Source organism: Nipponia nippon, unplaced genomic scaffold (genome assembly GCF_047370975.1).
Source record: "Nipponia nippon isolate SJK-2023a ecotype South Korea unplaced genomic scaffold, ASM4737097v1 scaffold_18, whole genome shotgun sequence".
Taxonomy (NCBI): domain Eukaryota; kingdom Metazoa; phylum Chordata; class Aves; order Pelecaniformes; family Threskiornithidae; genus Nipponia; species Nipponia nippon.
This window is the reverse complement of record NW_028262334.1, coordinates 3068413-3085124: the sequence shown is the minus strand read 5'-3', so window position 1 is coordinate 3085124 and position 16712 is coordinate 3068413. Positions and strand designations below refer to the sequence as shown.

General features: G+C 37.3%; 1 protein-coding gene across 6 annotated transcripts in view; it reads right to left on the bottom strand.

Annotated features, from left to right (window-relative positions):
* The window catches only part of CLIP1 (CAP-Gly domain containing linker protein 1), a 74216-nt gene that overhangs the window by 17065 nt on the left and 40439 nt on the right, over positions 1-16712 (bottom strand). For 2 of the 6 annotated variants that reach the window (XM_087754975.1, XM_087754974.1), the window contains 11 exons: positions 15044-15148; positions 12600-13544; positions 11140-11256; positions 10070-10127; positions 9749-9832; positions 8553-8709; positions 7730-7895; positions 7423-7638; positions 4074-6359; positions 2686-2823; positions 830-936 (listed from right to left, as the gene is read on the bottom strand). In XM_087754975.1, the coding sequence (XP_087611101.1) occupies positions 830-936; positions 2686-2823; positions 4074-6359; positions 7423-7638; positions 7730-7895; positions 8553-8709; positions 9749-9832; positions 10070-10127; positions 11140-11256; positions 12600-13544; positions 15044-15148 (4379 nt within the window). The remainder of the gene's footprint in view (positions 1-829; positions 937-2685; positions 2824-4073; positions 6360-7422; positions 7639-7729; positions 7896-8552; positions 8710-9748; positions 9833-10069; positions 10128-11139; positions 11257-12599; positions 13545-15043; positions 15149-16712) is intronic. The other 4 variants (XM_087754977.1, XM_087754978.1, XM_087754980.1 and 1 more) reach the window with 3 other exon arrangements.

The window sequence follows — 16712 nt, the reverse complement described above, 5'->3', positions numbered from 1 at the left end:
CTGCTCTCAGCTCCAGTCCAGATTTCAGCTCTCACTCCATGAGTCAAGAAATTCTTCTCGGAGTGCAGGTGGGAGCAGAGATTTGTGATCTGATGCATTACATCTCTGAAAGCTGGGGGACATGCAGCTACTGCAGGGTAGCAGTAACTAGGATTTTTAGTCACGGTGACACACCAAAAGCATTGACACAATGGGATTCCACAGGGAAAGTTACTTTTTATCAGATGCTTTGCAGCTAATTTGTTTGTGTACAACGTTACGCATCATTAGTTTGTAGTACATATGAGGTAGTTTCTCAAATGAAGCATCTCAAATGATAAGCCATTAACTCTAGTTTTACATACTATACATAGCATTTGTATTGTACCAGTTAGAAAAATAAATGCATAGTGGGGCAGCAGGAATAAATTGGATAAAGCCATCAATGAAAAATAAAAGCAAAACCAGACTTTCTGTAAACAGAGCCACTTAAAACTACTTAACACTCCAAGTGTACTTGTAATTAAATCCAAACAGAATTTCTTTATAATACAGCTTTTAAAATAATCTAGTGCCCTCAGGTGGCAGAACACTGTACCTCCTCCAACAAACAAATTATTTCAAACAATGCTTGGAGTGAAGGATTTCTCCTTCAATACTCTTCAGCAATTCAGGAGCAACATTCTGATTTCAAGTTTTACACATGTCAAACTAATATTTAATTTTGACCTAATATCTGCTTTATAAGTGAGGATACTGGAGAGGTACTGAAAGATAATTTTTCAAAAAAGTGAAAGGTAAGTGTAACTACAAAGGAACAGTTTAACAGATTCAACATTGAAATACTTACAATTCTTTTTTAAGTTCTTCCACTTTCTTGTTCTCCAGATTTAGAAGCTCTTTTGATTTATTAAGTTCCTCTTCATTTTTCAGGTTGTTTTGTTTAAGCATGTCCAACTTAAAGAGGAAAATAAAAAAAAAAAACTCATTACACTAATGAAACTATACAGTTTTTAGGTGTAGCACTTGGAAAAGATATTCAGCAAAATGGGGGCCTGAGCTGAGCTGTTCCACTTTTTCATCTTTAGTCCTCAAATTAATTCAGTCTGTTTGTACTGAGAAGCATTTGTCGAGCAAAAAATGTTATGAGACTTTCTGCATTCAAGTTGAGCAGCACAAAGAATTCAAAGTCCACTGAAGAGCAGCTTACAGTAATCTGAGGTATATACCCTGATATAAAAGGTAAAGCTCCAAAGCACCTCCATTTTAAATGCTATACAACTCAAAGCACTTTTTTTTTTTTTAAATTCAACATTTTTTGCTAAAATTAGCTGTTCCCTTGATCTTTATTCCTCCAAGATAACTGATAACAAGTGCTGCTTTACCATACCTTAATTTCTGAGAAACAGTAGGCTGAATGTTGTGCTTGCAACCGTAAGAAATGAATTCCTTTCAGAGATCCTGTGGCATGGGACAAATTGTTTATCTATTTACTGAGCTTGCATCTATCACACAAACACCACAAGCTCGCGAGCCTTATTTGTTCGCATTCAGCAGCACATTATATTACATAACAGATAATCTTCAGCCATTCTCACGGCATTACAGGACCCTGTGGATTTTTTTTTTTTTAAATCTAGAAAGTGAACTCCTGCCATTATTAACGTCACCGCTTTTAATTCTCGCGTCATCAGATCTCGTTGGAAATAATTACTGTTTCAGCACAAGCTGTGGCTTTTAGGTTAGCCCAGCTGTTCACTCCCATTATTATGGGAGCTGCAAAAGATAAAAGAGCCATCAAAAAGAGGCCGGCAGATCTCAAGACCTGCAGAAAAGATGCCAATACGTTAGACTAGATACTCTGGGGCAAAAGAGCGTGAAAAAGATTAGCAAGGACGTTTTTCCCTCCTTCAAACCCTGAAGTATCACAAAGTGGTGGGAGGACATAGACTGAAAAGGGGTCCCTAGAGGAACTGCTGTTCATGTTGGACTGTGAAGTTCTTTGGGACCACTGTGCTCATGTATTTGTATAGTGGACAGCTCAGCAGAATTTGTACCTTGTCAGACCATAATTCTGATTAACAGAAAAGTGGAAAAAAGAAGAAATGATAACATTACACATCAGGATCACAAAGAGGACGCACAGAGCAAGGAGTGCATTATAGGTGAGTACTAGAGCGAGAACTTTTGTGGATTAGGACTGCTGTTACTCAGAGCTCCGCAGCACTTCATTGGAGCATGATGTCGCACCCCACAATTACAACCAGGGAACTGAAGCACAGAGTGATCACATCTAAGCCACTTATCCAAAGCTATACAGCAAGACTGATTAAGCCTCAAGTCAAACCCCTGTCTCTTGATTCTGTGATCTGCAAAAGCTGCTCTAGCATCCAGAACTCCTATTACGTAAGATAATTTTTTTTTGTTGCTGCACCAAGATTTAAGGGATATGACCTTATATGCTGTATGGTATTTGAAACCACATGCAAAATACAAAAGAAAATAGGTCATATGGCTATATAAAGCACCTAGATTTTCCATCAATATGCACTCATCGAGCAAGTTTTCACAAGCCAGTCAAGACTGAGTATTGTGGTGGAAAAATGACAAAATCCACTCTGACCTAATCTAATTCCCTGTAATTCAATAACTGTTCCTTACAAATTAGGTCAAACTTTTCATATAAAAGCATTTAAATGTGATTACTTCATTCTGTAGCTTCTCGTTTGTCTGTCTAGAGTTCTCCAAAGAGGCCAAAGTTTCAATCTTTTCTTTGTGAATGGCGTCCTTCTCTTTGGTCACCTTCTCCACAGTCTGGAAAACATCTTCTGCCATTTTGGCAGCCTATATAGAAAGGAGGGTGGGGAGGGAAAAAAAAAAAAAAAAAAGAAAAAAAAAGTATTACCAAAGGGACCTCTGAAAGCAAAAGATGAACCACAATACTTTATGCACAGCTCCACAGTTTGCCAGCTGCTTTCCAATTAAATAAGGACTTCAGCTGGGAATTTATTTGCATTTTGAAGCTGCATAAAGCATAAAAATAAGTGGACATGAGAAGATTCAATTCCATGCAGAAATAGATTGTAACCCCATGCATGTGTCACCACTGAGGAAGCCTATTTCTTCTTTTTTAATTCCTGGATTTCTAATTACCACCACTGTGATTGCTCTTAGACTTGTAACCACTTTAGACAGTAGTAGTTCAACAGATATTCACTTCCAACAGACTACTCTGTTTTCAGAAAATGTGGAATTATAAAAGGTTGTTAAAAATTTGAAAAAGAATTAAAAATTAAATAGGAAATAAAGCCAATTATTTCAGTGTTGTTCATTATGCCCTCATCAAAGGAAATACTTCACAAGAATATTAAAATACCTATGTAGGCATAATACACGCCTATGGGATATCTTGATTCCAATTTGTATTCAAAGTGATTTTATGGGCTTCAAGCCACACAAACTGAAATTCAAAATACTTTACAGAATTTGTTGGTGGTGAATACAAAACACTTCTGTGAATAAAAAGAACACCAGAATTGTCAATGTCTTTAACAGACTGAAAGTCCTATAATGTAAATTTAAGTGGTTCTCTTACACTGCTTTTTATCCAATTACATTTACAGGAGCAGTACATTGTTTTATATTTTTTTTTTTAGTAACTCAAATTTGTACTTTGTTGTAATTTAAAATTTAACATAAAATTCCACAAAGATCTAATCTAAAACCTTATCTATTGCTACTTTAGCTTTTAAGCTGCAGAGTACTTCAACAGAAGGAGCCGCTCAATTTCTCCTACCAGATTCAGGAAACAAAACTTCCTTTTATTCACAGTTTATGTTGTTTTCTTGCAACATTCAGCGACAACATAGGCTTTTGTATTTATAAATGTTTTTTAAAAAAATATTAAAGTGTCTTTCAGACTCACAACTTGGAAAAAAAAAAACAAAGTAATATATTGAGAGAGACCATAATTCCAGCCTGTTTATACTGAGATGAAGTGCTGATTGTGCAATGAAGTGCAGAGAGGAAACCATTGGGTTAGTGCTCAGTATTAGTATAACCGTACTTGATTGTTTAACTATGTGTTTCAATACCTCCATTTTTTGCGCTACTGTTTGGGCCTGGAGAGTCTCAATTTCTTTTAGTTTCAAAGCCAGATTGTTCATCTCCTCCTGCAGCATCTGATTTTTGCCCTGAGAGACCAGCAGTTTGCCTGAGAGGTCACTATTAGTTTGTTCTAAAAGTGCTACTTCCTCGTGCAGTTTATAATAATCCTTGGAGAATTTCTCCTTCTCTTTCAGTATTTCTTCCTTAATGGTGACCAGACTCTTCTGTTCAGCAAGTAGGCTGTCATTTTCCTGAAGCAACTGTATTCTCTCCTTCTCCGTCACCTCATGCCTGTGTCGAAGATCATCTAGCCTCTCAGAGACAGAGCTGTGCAGGTCCTGGAGCTCTGCTTTTGATTTAGACAAGGAAACAAAGTCACTCTGCAGTCGTTCGATACTGGAAGCGAGCTGCTCTGTCTCTGCACAGAGGGTTTCTTTTTCTTTAATTATTTCCGCCAGTTTAGTTTCAGATTTTTCTTTCCCCTGAACTAAAAGTTCTTTCTCAGTCAGCAATTCTTTGTTTTTTGCTCTCAGCTCTTCTATCTCCTTCTCTAAGAAGTTGATGTTGCTTTCAAGTTCCACACGTTCCAATGAAAATGATTCCTTGTCCAGTTTTCTAGCTTCCTGTTCCGTGGTTAAGTTTCCTTTCATAATCTCGACCTCTCCCTTTAATTTCTGACACTTATCTTGCAATTCAGTCCTCTCTCTGGTCAGCGTTTCCCTATCAGAGGAACAGGTCTTGAATGAAGACGACAGAACCTGCTGGGCATGTGATACAGCAGCCAGTTCATTTTCTAACGTTCTTTTGGCACCCTGGGCCTCTTTCAGAAGATCTGAAAGGTCACATTTACAGGCTATTAGCTCTTGATTTTCTAGAGTTTTCTTACTTAGTTCTTTCTTGAGGGCTTCAATGGAATCTTGGAGCATGGTATTCTCTTGGGCCAGAGCTCTCTTGGCTGAGACATCCAGTTCATGTTCTCTCTTCATATCAGAAATTTCATTTACAAAAGACTTGTTTTCCTCAAGAAGCTCTGAGTATTTGTTCTCCAATTCATTCTTCTCTTGAAGAAGAGCTTCATTGTGCTTTTCAAATTGCAACGACTTACCGAAAACAGATTCCTTTTCTAAGTTCAGTTCGGTTATTTTCTCAGTAAAGACTTTCTCAGCAAGTATGGCATCTGCTGTGGCTTTAGAAAGCTTTTCAGCAATTGCCTTATTTTCATTTAAAAGTTCCTCCTTTTCAGCCAAAAGCCTTCGTCCTGTTGAAGAAAGAGCCTCTTTCTCTTGAAGTAACTGAATACATTCAGACTTGGATATCTCTCTTGAGGCTTTAATTTCCTCAAGAAGATGAGAGAGACTAGCAAGGGAATCCTTCAACTCCAGATTGCTTTTCATCGCTTTTTTAAGTTCTTTATGTTCAGTCTCGAGTTCTGTTTGCATCTCTTCCATTCTCACTTTTAACGCTTGGTTTTCACTAACTGTATTGTCTAAACTCTCCTGCAGCTCTTCTGTGCTTTTAAGAAGCAGCTCCTTCTCAGACTGCAGACTCTGATTTGTCTGCAATAGACGGTCCATTTCATTTTTTAAGGCTGTATGTGTATTTTTAAGATCTGAGTGTTTACCTAGGACTGAATCTCTCTCTGCAGTCAGAGTTGACACTTCTTGCAGTAGCTCTCTTTGATCTCTGGCCAGGGCCTCACAAGAACTTTCCAGCTTCTGAATAACATCATCTTTGTCTTTAACAACTGCATCTTTCTCTTCTAAAAGTTTCTTTTGATAATGCTCCAGTTCTTCCCGTTCTTTGATATGTTTCTGACATACCACATCCATGGCATCTTTGTTGGCTTGAAGTTCTTTCAACTGTTGGAGCAAGGTTGACTCTGAAGACCGAAGAGCATCATTCTCTTGAGCTATCTTCAGAAGGTCTGCCCGCGCTGCCTCTATTTCAGAGAGTAATTTGTTTTTCTCAGAAATTAGTGCTACATTTTCTGTGCTTTCCTGCTGGCTTTTGGCCTCAGCCTCCTCCTTCTGCTTTAGGATTTTTTTATTTTCTGAATTAAGTTCTTCATTTTTTGTCCAAAGTTCTTCTTGGTCTTGTTGCATTAACGAAATCTTTGATTCCAGTTCTAGAAGTTTTGATAACAAGGAACCTCTCTCTACTTTTAAAGTATTCCCCTCCTGTGCCAGAGTCTCTTTTTCTGATATCAAACCCCTCATCTTGTCTGACATTAGTTCAACCTCTTTTCTGGCTGATGCTAACACAGAGCTTAAGGACTAAAGAAATAAAGTCAGGGAGAAGGGAAAACAAAAATGAAGTCAAGCAGACAAATGAGAAATGTGGTTTAAGGGCAAACAGAGCTATTGTAATTTAGGTTTAAACAAGTATATACACTGGCACACAGTCCCTATGTGAATTCAACTGCTGACATTTCTGATGTCAGAACCACTGATATTTCATTATAAAACACCCACCATCCGCAGGAAAACTTCAGTGGTTAAATTAAGAAAAAAAAAAAAAAATATGGTTTGAAGGTTCCTCCATACAGGACTTCATCTTGTTTTTAAAACTACTCTCAACAAATTTTCTGAATGTAAATTACTCAGAAAAGAGCCACAGAATGATTTAATGAGAATCTAAGTGAATTAAAATGCAGGGAGTTACATTAGATGCTGACTTCCAATCCTCAAATTCACCTTCTATAGCTAATTGCCCTCATGATTCTGTCCAAAACACATTGTCACAACCTGTTTAATGCAAAACACCACATCAGTGGTGTATTCAAAGCTAACTTGTGTGCCAATTTATACACTAAATATTTTGCTAAAGCATAAAACAAAGATTATAGCAAATAACTAATGAGGGATGAAAGCAAGCAGCAATGTCAAAGAAACGGGAGAAAAAAAAAGCCAATTACTAAAGTCAAGCTACATACTAAGCAGTTGCACATAATATGGGATCATACTACAGAACAAAATTTTAGGTGTGTAACACTTCTAAATGAAATAGTTCACAACATATTTTATTCAAAATTCATGCATTTAAAAACCAGAAAATAACATTTGGCTCCAACTGATTGTGCTGAGCCAGATATCTATGAACATAAAATGTTATCAAAGAACCTTATTTCATGGATTCTTGTGTGATCTAGAGAAGACAACCAGTTAGTCATGTATACTTCTCTTCCCTAACCGATATTAATCTACCCTGGAAAAGTTCAGAAAAGAAACACTGCAAAAATCCTACTATGAAACGATGAAGCCAGGCGGAAAACAGTGATTCACTGAAACAGAAAGATTTAAACTTTAAATTACTTGCAGAGTAACAAAATATACATACTTTGGCCTGTTCTGCTTGCTTTTTCAGCTCCTCAGCCTGTGTTTCTAACTCATCGTTTTTCTTCTGTGCAATTTTCAGTGCCTCTTCTGCATCCAGCAATTTCTGCTTAAACCCTTTGATATCTGCATCGTGTTTAGTGATCATCTCAGAAGTTTCTTTTTCATATTTTGCCTGAAGATCCTTATACTGATTTTGACTAGTCTCGATTTGCTTTTTCTGACAGAAGATAAAACAATTGGAACACAGTTAAAGAAGCAGTGGTACCATATTCTGCACATAGTTAGCTAGTGCTTTTTAAAGTTCTTACCATGTCTGTTAGTTGATCCTGCATATTTTTCAGTTCTGCTTGATGAATCTTTAGAGTTTCTTGCTGACTCTGTTCAGCTTTCTGTGTTGTCTGCTCCACATTTTTCTGAAGCTCAACAGCCTTTTCATTTGCTTTTGTAAGCTCAAGTTGTATTTGCTCCAACTGCCTAGAAAGACCAAATAAAAGAACATTACTTTTTGCTGACAGCATGACAAGCACAGAGATGAAAGACTCTAAATTACGCTGAAGTTCTATGTTCTGTCCAAGCATTTAGAAAGAGATTTAATTATTTAACATATAGAGAACATTCTGCTAAATTAAATATACACAAGTGAGACTGAGCACTTGCCCGTGTGCAGAGCAACACAGCTGCCAGTTACCTTGCCCCAGTCTGGGGTTTTGTAAAGGTAAATAACAACTATTCTACATACAATTTTTATTTGAAACAAAACATGTTTTCTCTTGCTAGTCAAAAACGTGACCCAAGTCTTGTATATATCCAAACAAACCAAGCTTATCAGGTAATCAAATAATTATTAAGAAGCACAATCCCAAAACAGTCTAGATTATTAAAATGTTCATTTACTCTGGACAATGAGAAGCATGTTACACAAGAATTTTAGAATTATAAATGTTAGATGCTCTTCAAATCACTCTGAGGAGACTGTTTTGATTAATTTAATTTGATAGAGTAAGTTCACTTGTCATATTGATGTGACACTCAGGAGCACCTTGTTCAGATATTTACAAAAAGATAAAATGAGAAGCAGGGAGTGCAGGAGTAAAGAATTAATGTGAAAATGTTCTGACAATGATGGAATACCTTTCTTTTAACCGGAGCTCATCATTCATTTTCGTAAGCTGGGCAGAGCTGTCTCCTGAAGACTTCATGATCTCTGCAATATCATTTTCAAGTTTGGCTTTAGCTTCAATCAGTTGCTGTTCTCTCTCTTCTCGCTCCTTCAATTTCTTCTCCATCACTGAACAAGACAAAGGTTAGCAGTCCAGTAAATTTAAGAGAAAGGGTATGCCCTGACTAGCTAGAAGATAGTAAAGAACTTTAAACAGAGCAGTACTGATGCTGTGGAGCTTGCAAGTTACCCCTTTAAAATTAAAAATTACGATTGTTTGACCTTTGGACTGTTAACTGTAGCAGAAGGTTAAGAACTCTTCAGAAATAGTAAAAAAGCATCTAGTAAAGAAATCTTTCTTTCAGAAGTGATTCACTTAACTTCAGGCCATGAGAAGCGGATACAATTTCTACCCATATCAGAGGGTAATCAAGCAATACCTTAAGAGAGGTGTGCACATCTTACAGGCGAGACAACTCACCAGCTATTTAGTAGAGCAGCAGAAAACAAACAATGCAAGCAACATGAAGCTACAGCGAAAAAATTACTCATTACAGGCACTGCCACCAAGGGCCAGAGCAGCCCTTGGGGTGACTTCTACAGTCCCAACAATGCCTTGAAAGGCTTGCTTACAGGGTACATAATCATTGTTAATTTCTTTCTACAATGGTTTTAAAATGAGATGTACAACTGGAAAGATACAGCAAGACTCCCTCCTATGAGATAAGAAGTAGGCAACCAGATTAATGTAGAGTTTTTTTGATGTCCTTAAAAAGAAAACACTACTTATGGACAAAGCTTTGTGAATTAACTATCTCATCTTTGTTATGCTTCAGTCTGGTCCCCAAGCTTTTGACTGGTATCTGACCATCACCACAGCATGCTTTTGTTGCAAAGTCAAACAAGAATTTAATTATTGATTTGGAATACACTCAGCCAGGAAATCTTCCGCCTTACTGCACTATTTCCTTAACACCACCATCGCCTTGCTGTGTCACCATACACAGTGCTACAAAAGCTGTTTTCTGCTTAGAAAAAAGGCTTTCTCTTGAAGGCATAGGCATTTGTGAAAGCATTACATACTATGATGTGGCAAGCTGAGCAGGAGGCATACGAAAGCGCAAAGCTGATGCATTTTTCAAAACATTCCATTTTATTACATCCTTACCAGTCAAACTAGACTTCAGCTGTTCCAGTTCTGAAGACATGAGTGCAAACTGCTCTTCTTTTTGGTTTAGTTTTTTAATTGTTTCTACGCAAGTAAAATTTTGAAAACAAAGTTAGTTACTACTGAGATATAGACAATTCCACCTACTTGCAAGGTATATTACTCTTAAGAGAGAGTGCGAGTAATCCCGTGCTTTCCATAGCTGCTGAAACTGCTGTACTGCCAGGTGTAAATTTGAAAGCGCATGGAAAAAAAACCCTTTATTTTGCAGCATTTATTTTCTGCAGCTTTTTAGTTTGTTTAGTTTAGCAGCAGACATACCTTGCATAGTTTGTTGAACGTTTTCTGCTTCATCAGCTGCACTAGTAAACTTTTCTTTCTGAAAAATGGATAGAAATCTAAGGTAAGGTTTGGTGATAGCAATATAATTCAACCACTGAATTTATATTAGGTATTTTTGAAGTACAAAATAGAAAGTCTTCAGTCCTATCATAAATAGATCTGAAGTTTTTGAATTACAGTTTAGCACAGATATATTCAGCAACATAAAGCAAGATTTTCCCTTGTCTTGGTTGCAAGCAAGTCCCTAAACTTTCAAAGTAACTTCTCCATCAGCTAGCACAGCAACAGAACTGCAGCCACAGTCTCCTGCGTAGAAGACGCGATTTCTGGGCTTCTCAACGCAAGAAGCTATCCACGCTGCTCATAGGCTGCACAGGGGACATCTGCAACCCTGTGATCCACCTCATACCAGTGTTTTCCAGCTTTACCAGCATGAAGAGGTGCTGGACTGTGAAGGAAACGGAGGATACTGGGGAAGATAAGAAGCAAGACTCTTCCCCCAACTTCAACTATTTACTATAGCCATGGAAAGATTTTATGACAGGGACAGTAAAACCTAAACGCATGTCTTTTTATTACTAATTCTGGTGTACTTTCTCAGGAAAATCCCACCCAACTACAGAATACTTGCAATTTTAATTAAATTTGCAAAATGAGAAATCAGATGAAAAAGTCTTCAAAAACATTTGTAAGACGTGTATTGCAAGCATTAATTTGTACAACAGTTATAATAAAGGGACATGTGTTCCTTAATGAGTAGTCTAAATTTAAACTACATGCTGCTTTTGATTTGGTTTAATATTTTACCTGAAATCCATGAACAGATGAGTTCTATTTAGACAAAACACCTGATAACACAGAACTCGGATGAAATGCTCTTTTCATTCTGACACGGATCCTATTAGTCATGAACCCTGGCCTTCTTTTCATGGGTAAAATAGCTTTGAAAAACTTGGCTCAGTCAGAGTTGATCCTCAGATTTCAATTACATTCTCACCATGAAAACCAAAACCCAAAGGATAAAGTCAAAATTTTTGGGTATTACTCACCAAAACTTGAAGTTCCTTTTCCAAACAATCTTTAACTTGATTTACTGCACTCAAGTTTTTCTCAAGGTCAAGAAGCTTTTGCTCTTTGCCCTGCAGTTCTTTGGCCAGATTACTAGCCTAACGAAGATGATGAAATGGAGTAAAATAAAATTACAAACATGAATGAAAAAATAGGAAAATTAAAAGTTGAATCTGAAAGAAATAACTATGTTATTAAAATCACTGTAAGATGAAAAACAAAAGAAACTGAAGAAAAGAAGTGTGATGTGTTAACTGAGCAAAGCTGATTACCACTGATGACTACACCACAGTATTAATTGCATCTTGGAATATATTTTAAATCATTAAAATTTAGTTCTCTTGGAATTAATGGTGAAAACATTATTTAATGGCAGACATTTTTGAGTACATTCAAAATTTCCCAACAAAATTAAAGCATCAGTTGAATTGGTAGTTTTGGTTCTTTATTATTTTAACTTTTTTTTCCTGACAAATTTAGCATTTATGTTTCAACTGGCTATTCAGAGCAATACACATTCAGGGATGTAATTTTTCAAAAGGCTCTGTACCACACCCAGGGGTAGTGCAGAAACCCAGTGCAACCTCAAAAATAGCATCAAAGGTCCGCAGAAACCTAGTATCTTGGAACCATCTGTGAAGGGTTTAGGAAAGCTACTTCCAGTTACTGTCCCACTGCTCTCGCAATTAGAGCTCTACCTGGTCAGGTCACGCACAGATTGGGGATGTGGAGGAACCCCTAAAATGAAATGATATCTTAGCACTTTTATTCCTAGCTGCAGTGGCGGAACAACTTTCAAGTACTGAATGACTTGCTATCAACTTTGAAGAAACATTTAATCCAAACCCAAGAAAAATCTTGGTAAGATGTAACATACTGCAGTCTGTGCTTCAAAAATGCTGTGAAACAGTGCCTAACAACATCACTGCATACCCTGGTCTTAAAGAAAAGTTCCACCAGGACCTTTTTTGCTTTCTTTTGTTTTTAATAGCCTCTTCCGTCATCTTGTTTGATGAGAAACAAGGTAGTGAAGGTACAGAGGAAACATTTCCCCACTGAGCCTCAAGTCACTTTATCCGAATACCTCTATCACTAAAGGTTAGAAATTTTTGCTGGATTGTTTGTGTGGATTCTTCTCCCACATAAGCCAACAAACTAACTTTTCCATAACATGAAGCTTTCAGCAGAGGCATGCTGAAGCCTGCAGCAAGAAAGTGCAGAACTAATTTTTTTTCTTTTTCTTAGTGGTGCAGACTGAGCACTAGAAACCTGTTGAGACATGACCCAGTTAACACTTTCTCTAAACCTCCTCAGATGGTACTAGAATACGCATTCAATAAAACTAGTTTTTTTCTGTGATGTATTTGCTATAGCAGATTAGAACTGTACAAATGTAAAATAAAAACAAAGTAAAAATAAAAGGATGGATGTTGATACAAACCTTGCTACTTCCATCAACCTTTTCAGCCTCTAAATTCTGAATTTGTTTCTCAGCTGCCTCAAGCTGCTTGCTAAGTTTCTGGATTTCCAATTTACCTTCAGAATTGGCTTTCTGAAGTGCAGCAAGGTCCAAAAGCTTTTCTTCAGCAGCTTTGATCTGTGGTGTAAGACTATCAATAACTTTGGTTTGTTCATTGTACTTGGCTTGCAGTACCTCTAGCTCCTTTACCTTTATTTCAGCTTCCTGTAATTTGTTTAAAGTGTCTTCCATTTCTACTAGATGCTGATCTTCCACACTTTCCAGTTTGGTCTTCAGGCTTTCCAGGTTTTGCTCTTTCTCCTCTGTGACTGCCAACAGTTTTGCTTTCAGTGATTCAATCTCTTTTAAATGATGAGATTTTTCATTTTCCTGCTTCAGTTTTAAATTTGACATTTCATTTTCATAGTCTAATTTAATCTTCTCAATCTGAGTCTTTAACTCTGCAAATTCTGCTGTCTGAGCCCCTACACCCTTGCTGAAAGAAACTTTTAGCTCTTCCATTGCTTGTTGATGGGAGGCAATTGCAGATTCCAGCTTCGATTTCCACAGCTCTATTACATCTGAATTCTCCTTGTTGGCATGATCAAGCTTAGTTTTCAAGGATTCATTTTCTTTTGCCATTCTCTCATTTGAAGCTGAAAGTGATTTGATCTCTTTCTGCAATGCTTCTTCGCTAATTCCAAACTTCTCTTTCATTGAATTCATCTCATTCTGATGTTCTTTGCTAACTGCTGCCATTCTTTCTTGTAAAGAACTTATTTCTTGTAACAACGAAAGAGATGTGTCCACATCATCAATGTGTTTACTAGACTCTAATCTCCCTCGAAGCTCAGCTACTTCCTTCACCCGCAATGCTAGATCTCTTTCTAGTTCCATGATGCGAGATTTTTCTGATACCGTGGCCACCTATGATTAACAGCATTTTAAGAAAAGAAAGAATTATAAAAGATATGTTAAATACAAAGAAGGCCTCACTGAAAAGAAACCACTGAAAGTTGCAAGCTAACATCAGTAGTGTATTCTTACCAGCATTTTGGATTAGAACGCCTTTGAGTTTCATTGTCAACTCCTATTTCTATGGAAATTCTAAAGAAACCTTAAGTAAAAGCAAGTGCTGCTTTTACATGGTAGGCTGTGAAACAAGACCAACTGTTGTTTCATTTATATATAAATTATTGCTTTAAAAAAAGGAAAAATGTCCACGTCTTTCTATTACATGCATATTCTATTCTTTCTAAAGGTGGATTTTATTGAAATTCATTTTTCTGAAGTTATCTAGAAATAACAACTTGCTAAACAACTTAAAAACTATGCTTATGGATACTATCAATGTTTAACAAAATGTTTCTCAGAACCATTTTAAAGCAGACTGAAAAAGAAAGGAGAACCTGAGGTCTGTCTTTATTGAAATAATTGCTTCCAAATTCATCTATGCCAACTATGAGACTGTCAGAGAAAAGTACAAACACGTTTTTAGCCTACAAATCCTTTGAAACTCCTCCTATATCCACTCCACTGTTCTCTCTGAAAAAGTGTCCTCACATTATCTGAGCTTTTCACTGACTGTTGAAGCAGCTTGTGGTATGGAAAAGCATGCAAAACTACCACAATTATTTCTAATTAGGAAGTTACTGTTTCAACCTCCTTATTATCCCACCATCCTGAAAAAGATATTACTTACCTGCAATTGCTTTTTAAAAGTACTTATTATAGAGTACATTCTTGGTTTTATAATATTCATCCCTACCCCAGCTTCAATAAAAGCCACATATGTGAGCATGAATATACATCTCTCTCTCTCCCTCTCTCCTTAAGAATCAACATCTGCTGAACCTGGGACAAAGTATGTCCAGTAATATTTTGACAGGCAACAGTATTACTAATGCTACTGGGATATCCATGAGAAGATTACGTCATGGGTGGAAAAAAAGAACTAAAAACCATGATTTAGCAAAGCAAGTAGTACAACAACTATTTAAGACCTCAGAAACCAAGCTCCAAATACTAAGTTTGTGCTAAAAGCAATGGCACAGTCGATCTTGCTTCTTTTGGATTTAATGAACTTTGCTACTTCTAAAAATGAACCACTGAACATTCCTTTATGTCAATTCACAGTCCCATTTGCTACTTTTGACTTGGACTAAAGTATTAATTTTGCAGTTTTAAGACATCTTACCTGAATTCTTCTGAGGAAATGAGTATACATATACGGGCATACGCGCACACAACACTGAAGCTCAAAATTAAAGCTAGTTTTTAAAGTGTTCCAGCTACATCTATAGCAGGTACTGATCATGGCAGGAGCAAGGATATGTTTCAGCATGTGTTACACCCAGCAGACTGTGTCATCAGAAATCTTCCACAACACAAATCAGTCTTGTTATTTAAATAGTGAAAACCATTACCCTAGTGTCTTCTAACTCCCTCTGGAGTTTGTCAGCTTTGGTCTTTTCAAAGAGCAGGCTCTGTTCAAGCTCCTTAATGCGGGCATGCTCCAGTTTGGTCTGCGTCTGTTAGTAAAAAGGGAAAGGAAGAGAACACAACGGTGCCACCATCACATGCCAGCACAAGAGGAGGGAGCCACATGCAGGCCGTGCTGCCAGAGTCTTCTACCAATGATGAGCAGAGAAGATGCAGTGGATAAAATGAACAGGGAAATGCTATGGATGAGAAAGATGGACTGAAAGTGTAAATGGACTGACGTGTAACAAAAATAAAAAATGTAAAAAAAAAATCACAAACGAAGAAATATGAACAAAAAAGTATCATGCAGTCGAGTAGAAGTTATTTATCAGTACATGAAGTTTTCAGCACAAATTAGAATAGTTATGTAAAAAAAAAATATGTGTATATATATCTGTATCTGTTCTAACAGGATGGTAAGTCCCTTTCCTTGTCATCCCACTAACTTTTTTCTTAGATGTGTTGGGCTTATTTTGTAAATGATTTAGCTATTAACTAGGGGACAAAAATTCACCACTGAAGTTCATGTGGCAAATCAAAAGCTTTTTTTTTTTTTTTTTTTCCCTAAATAGTAGCTGTATCTCAAGTCTCAGCCATAAAAATCCTTTTGGCCAAGACCTGGGAACATTAAGGTTCCTTTGTCACTATGGTATGAATTATTTGAATAGAAGTCAAAAGAAAATGGTTGTCTAACTGCAGAACCCTCCTAGTTTTTTCCCCCTCCTCCTCTTTCAGGAAGGAAGCAAGCAACAAGTAAGATTCTCCAAAACCAGGTAAAAACGTGAATCAGTCTGGTTGCTCTACAGTTACTGTAGTCTAAATACACTGAACAAGATGGGGAAGTAAGGGGGGGGAGGATCTTTGTAATTCTAAATACACTCCTAAAGAGAAGCAGGAAGCAGATGAAACTATGTGAGCAGGTACCTCTGCCTTTTGCTTACAAAGAGGTAGAAGTTTTTTGCAAGAACACATTCCGGCTTGATACCCAGATGCTCCCAGAGGCCCGCAAGAGAGCTTGAAGTTTGAGACATGCAGGTAAAGTCCAGCAGCTAGTTGAAAGCTGACCTGCAGCTCTAAAATTGGGAAAAGGGGCAGGGGGAGAAAAAAGAACTGTAAAGAGGTCAGAACCAGGTGCCATGCTTATTTCTGAAGTGCCGAGATTCAAGTATTGCGTCAATCTTGACAAGTCACTGTTAGTTCAAATTTACTAAACAATCCAAATTGAAAGGATTATGAAAGTCTATGGTTGCTTCACAGTGTCTTTTCCAAAAAGAGCAGCTTTTCAGGGCTTGCCCACATTGAAAGTAAGGTGGATGTCCAGAAGAGCACTGAATGAAGTGCCTGGGTCAGCTAAGATGTGTTTATTAACCGAAGAAGTTGCATCCATCAGTCTTGATGAAAGTTCTCCACACAGCTTAACTGCTGCAGTTAATTTCCTGCAGAACAAAGTAACACAGTAACCCCCAAACCCTATGAACTGCTATTAACAGAAGAGAGTCCTGCAACCTGAACAGCTACCCACTGAATGCTGGATTGAAAGAATCCGAAAAGGCAGGGAGACGCGCGAGTCATTCCCAAGCCACGCTGCTGCCAAAGCCGCAGCACAGCAGT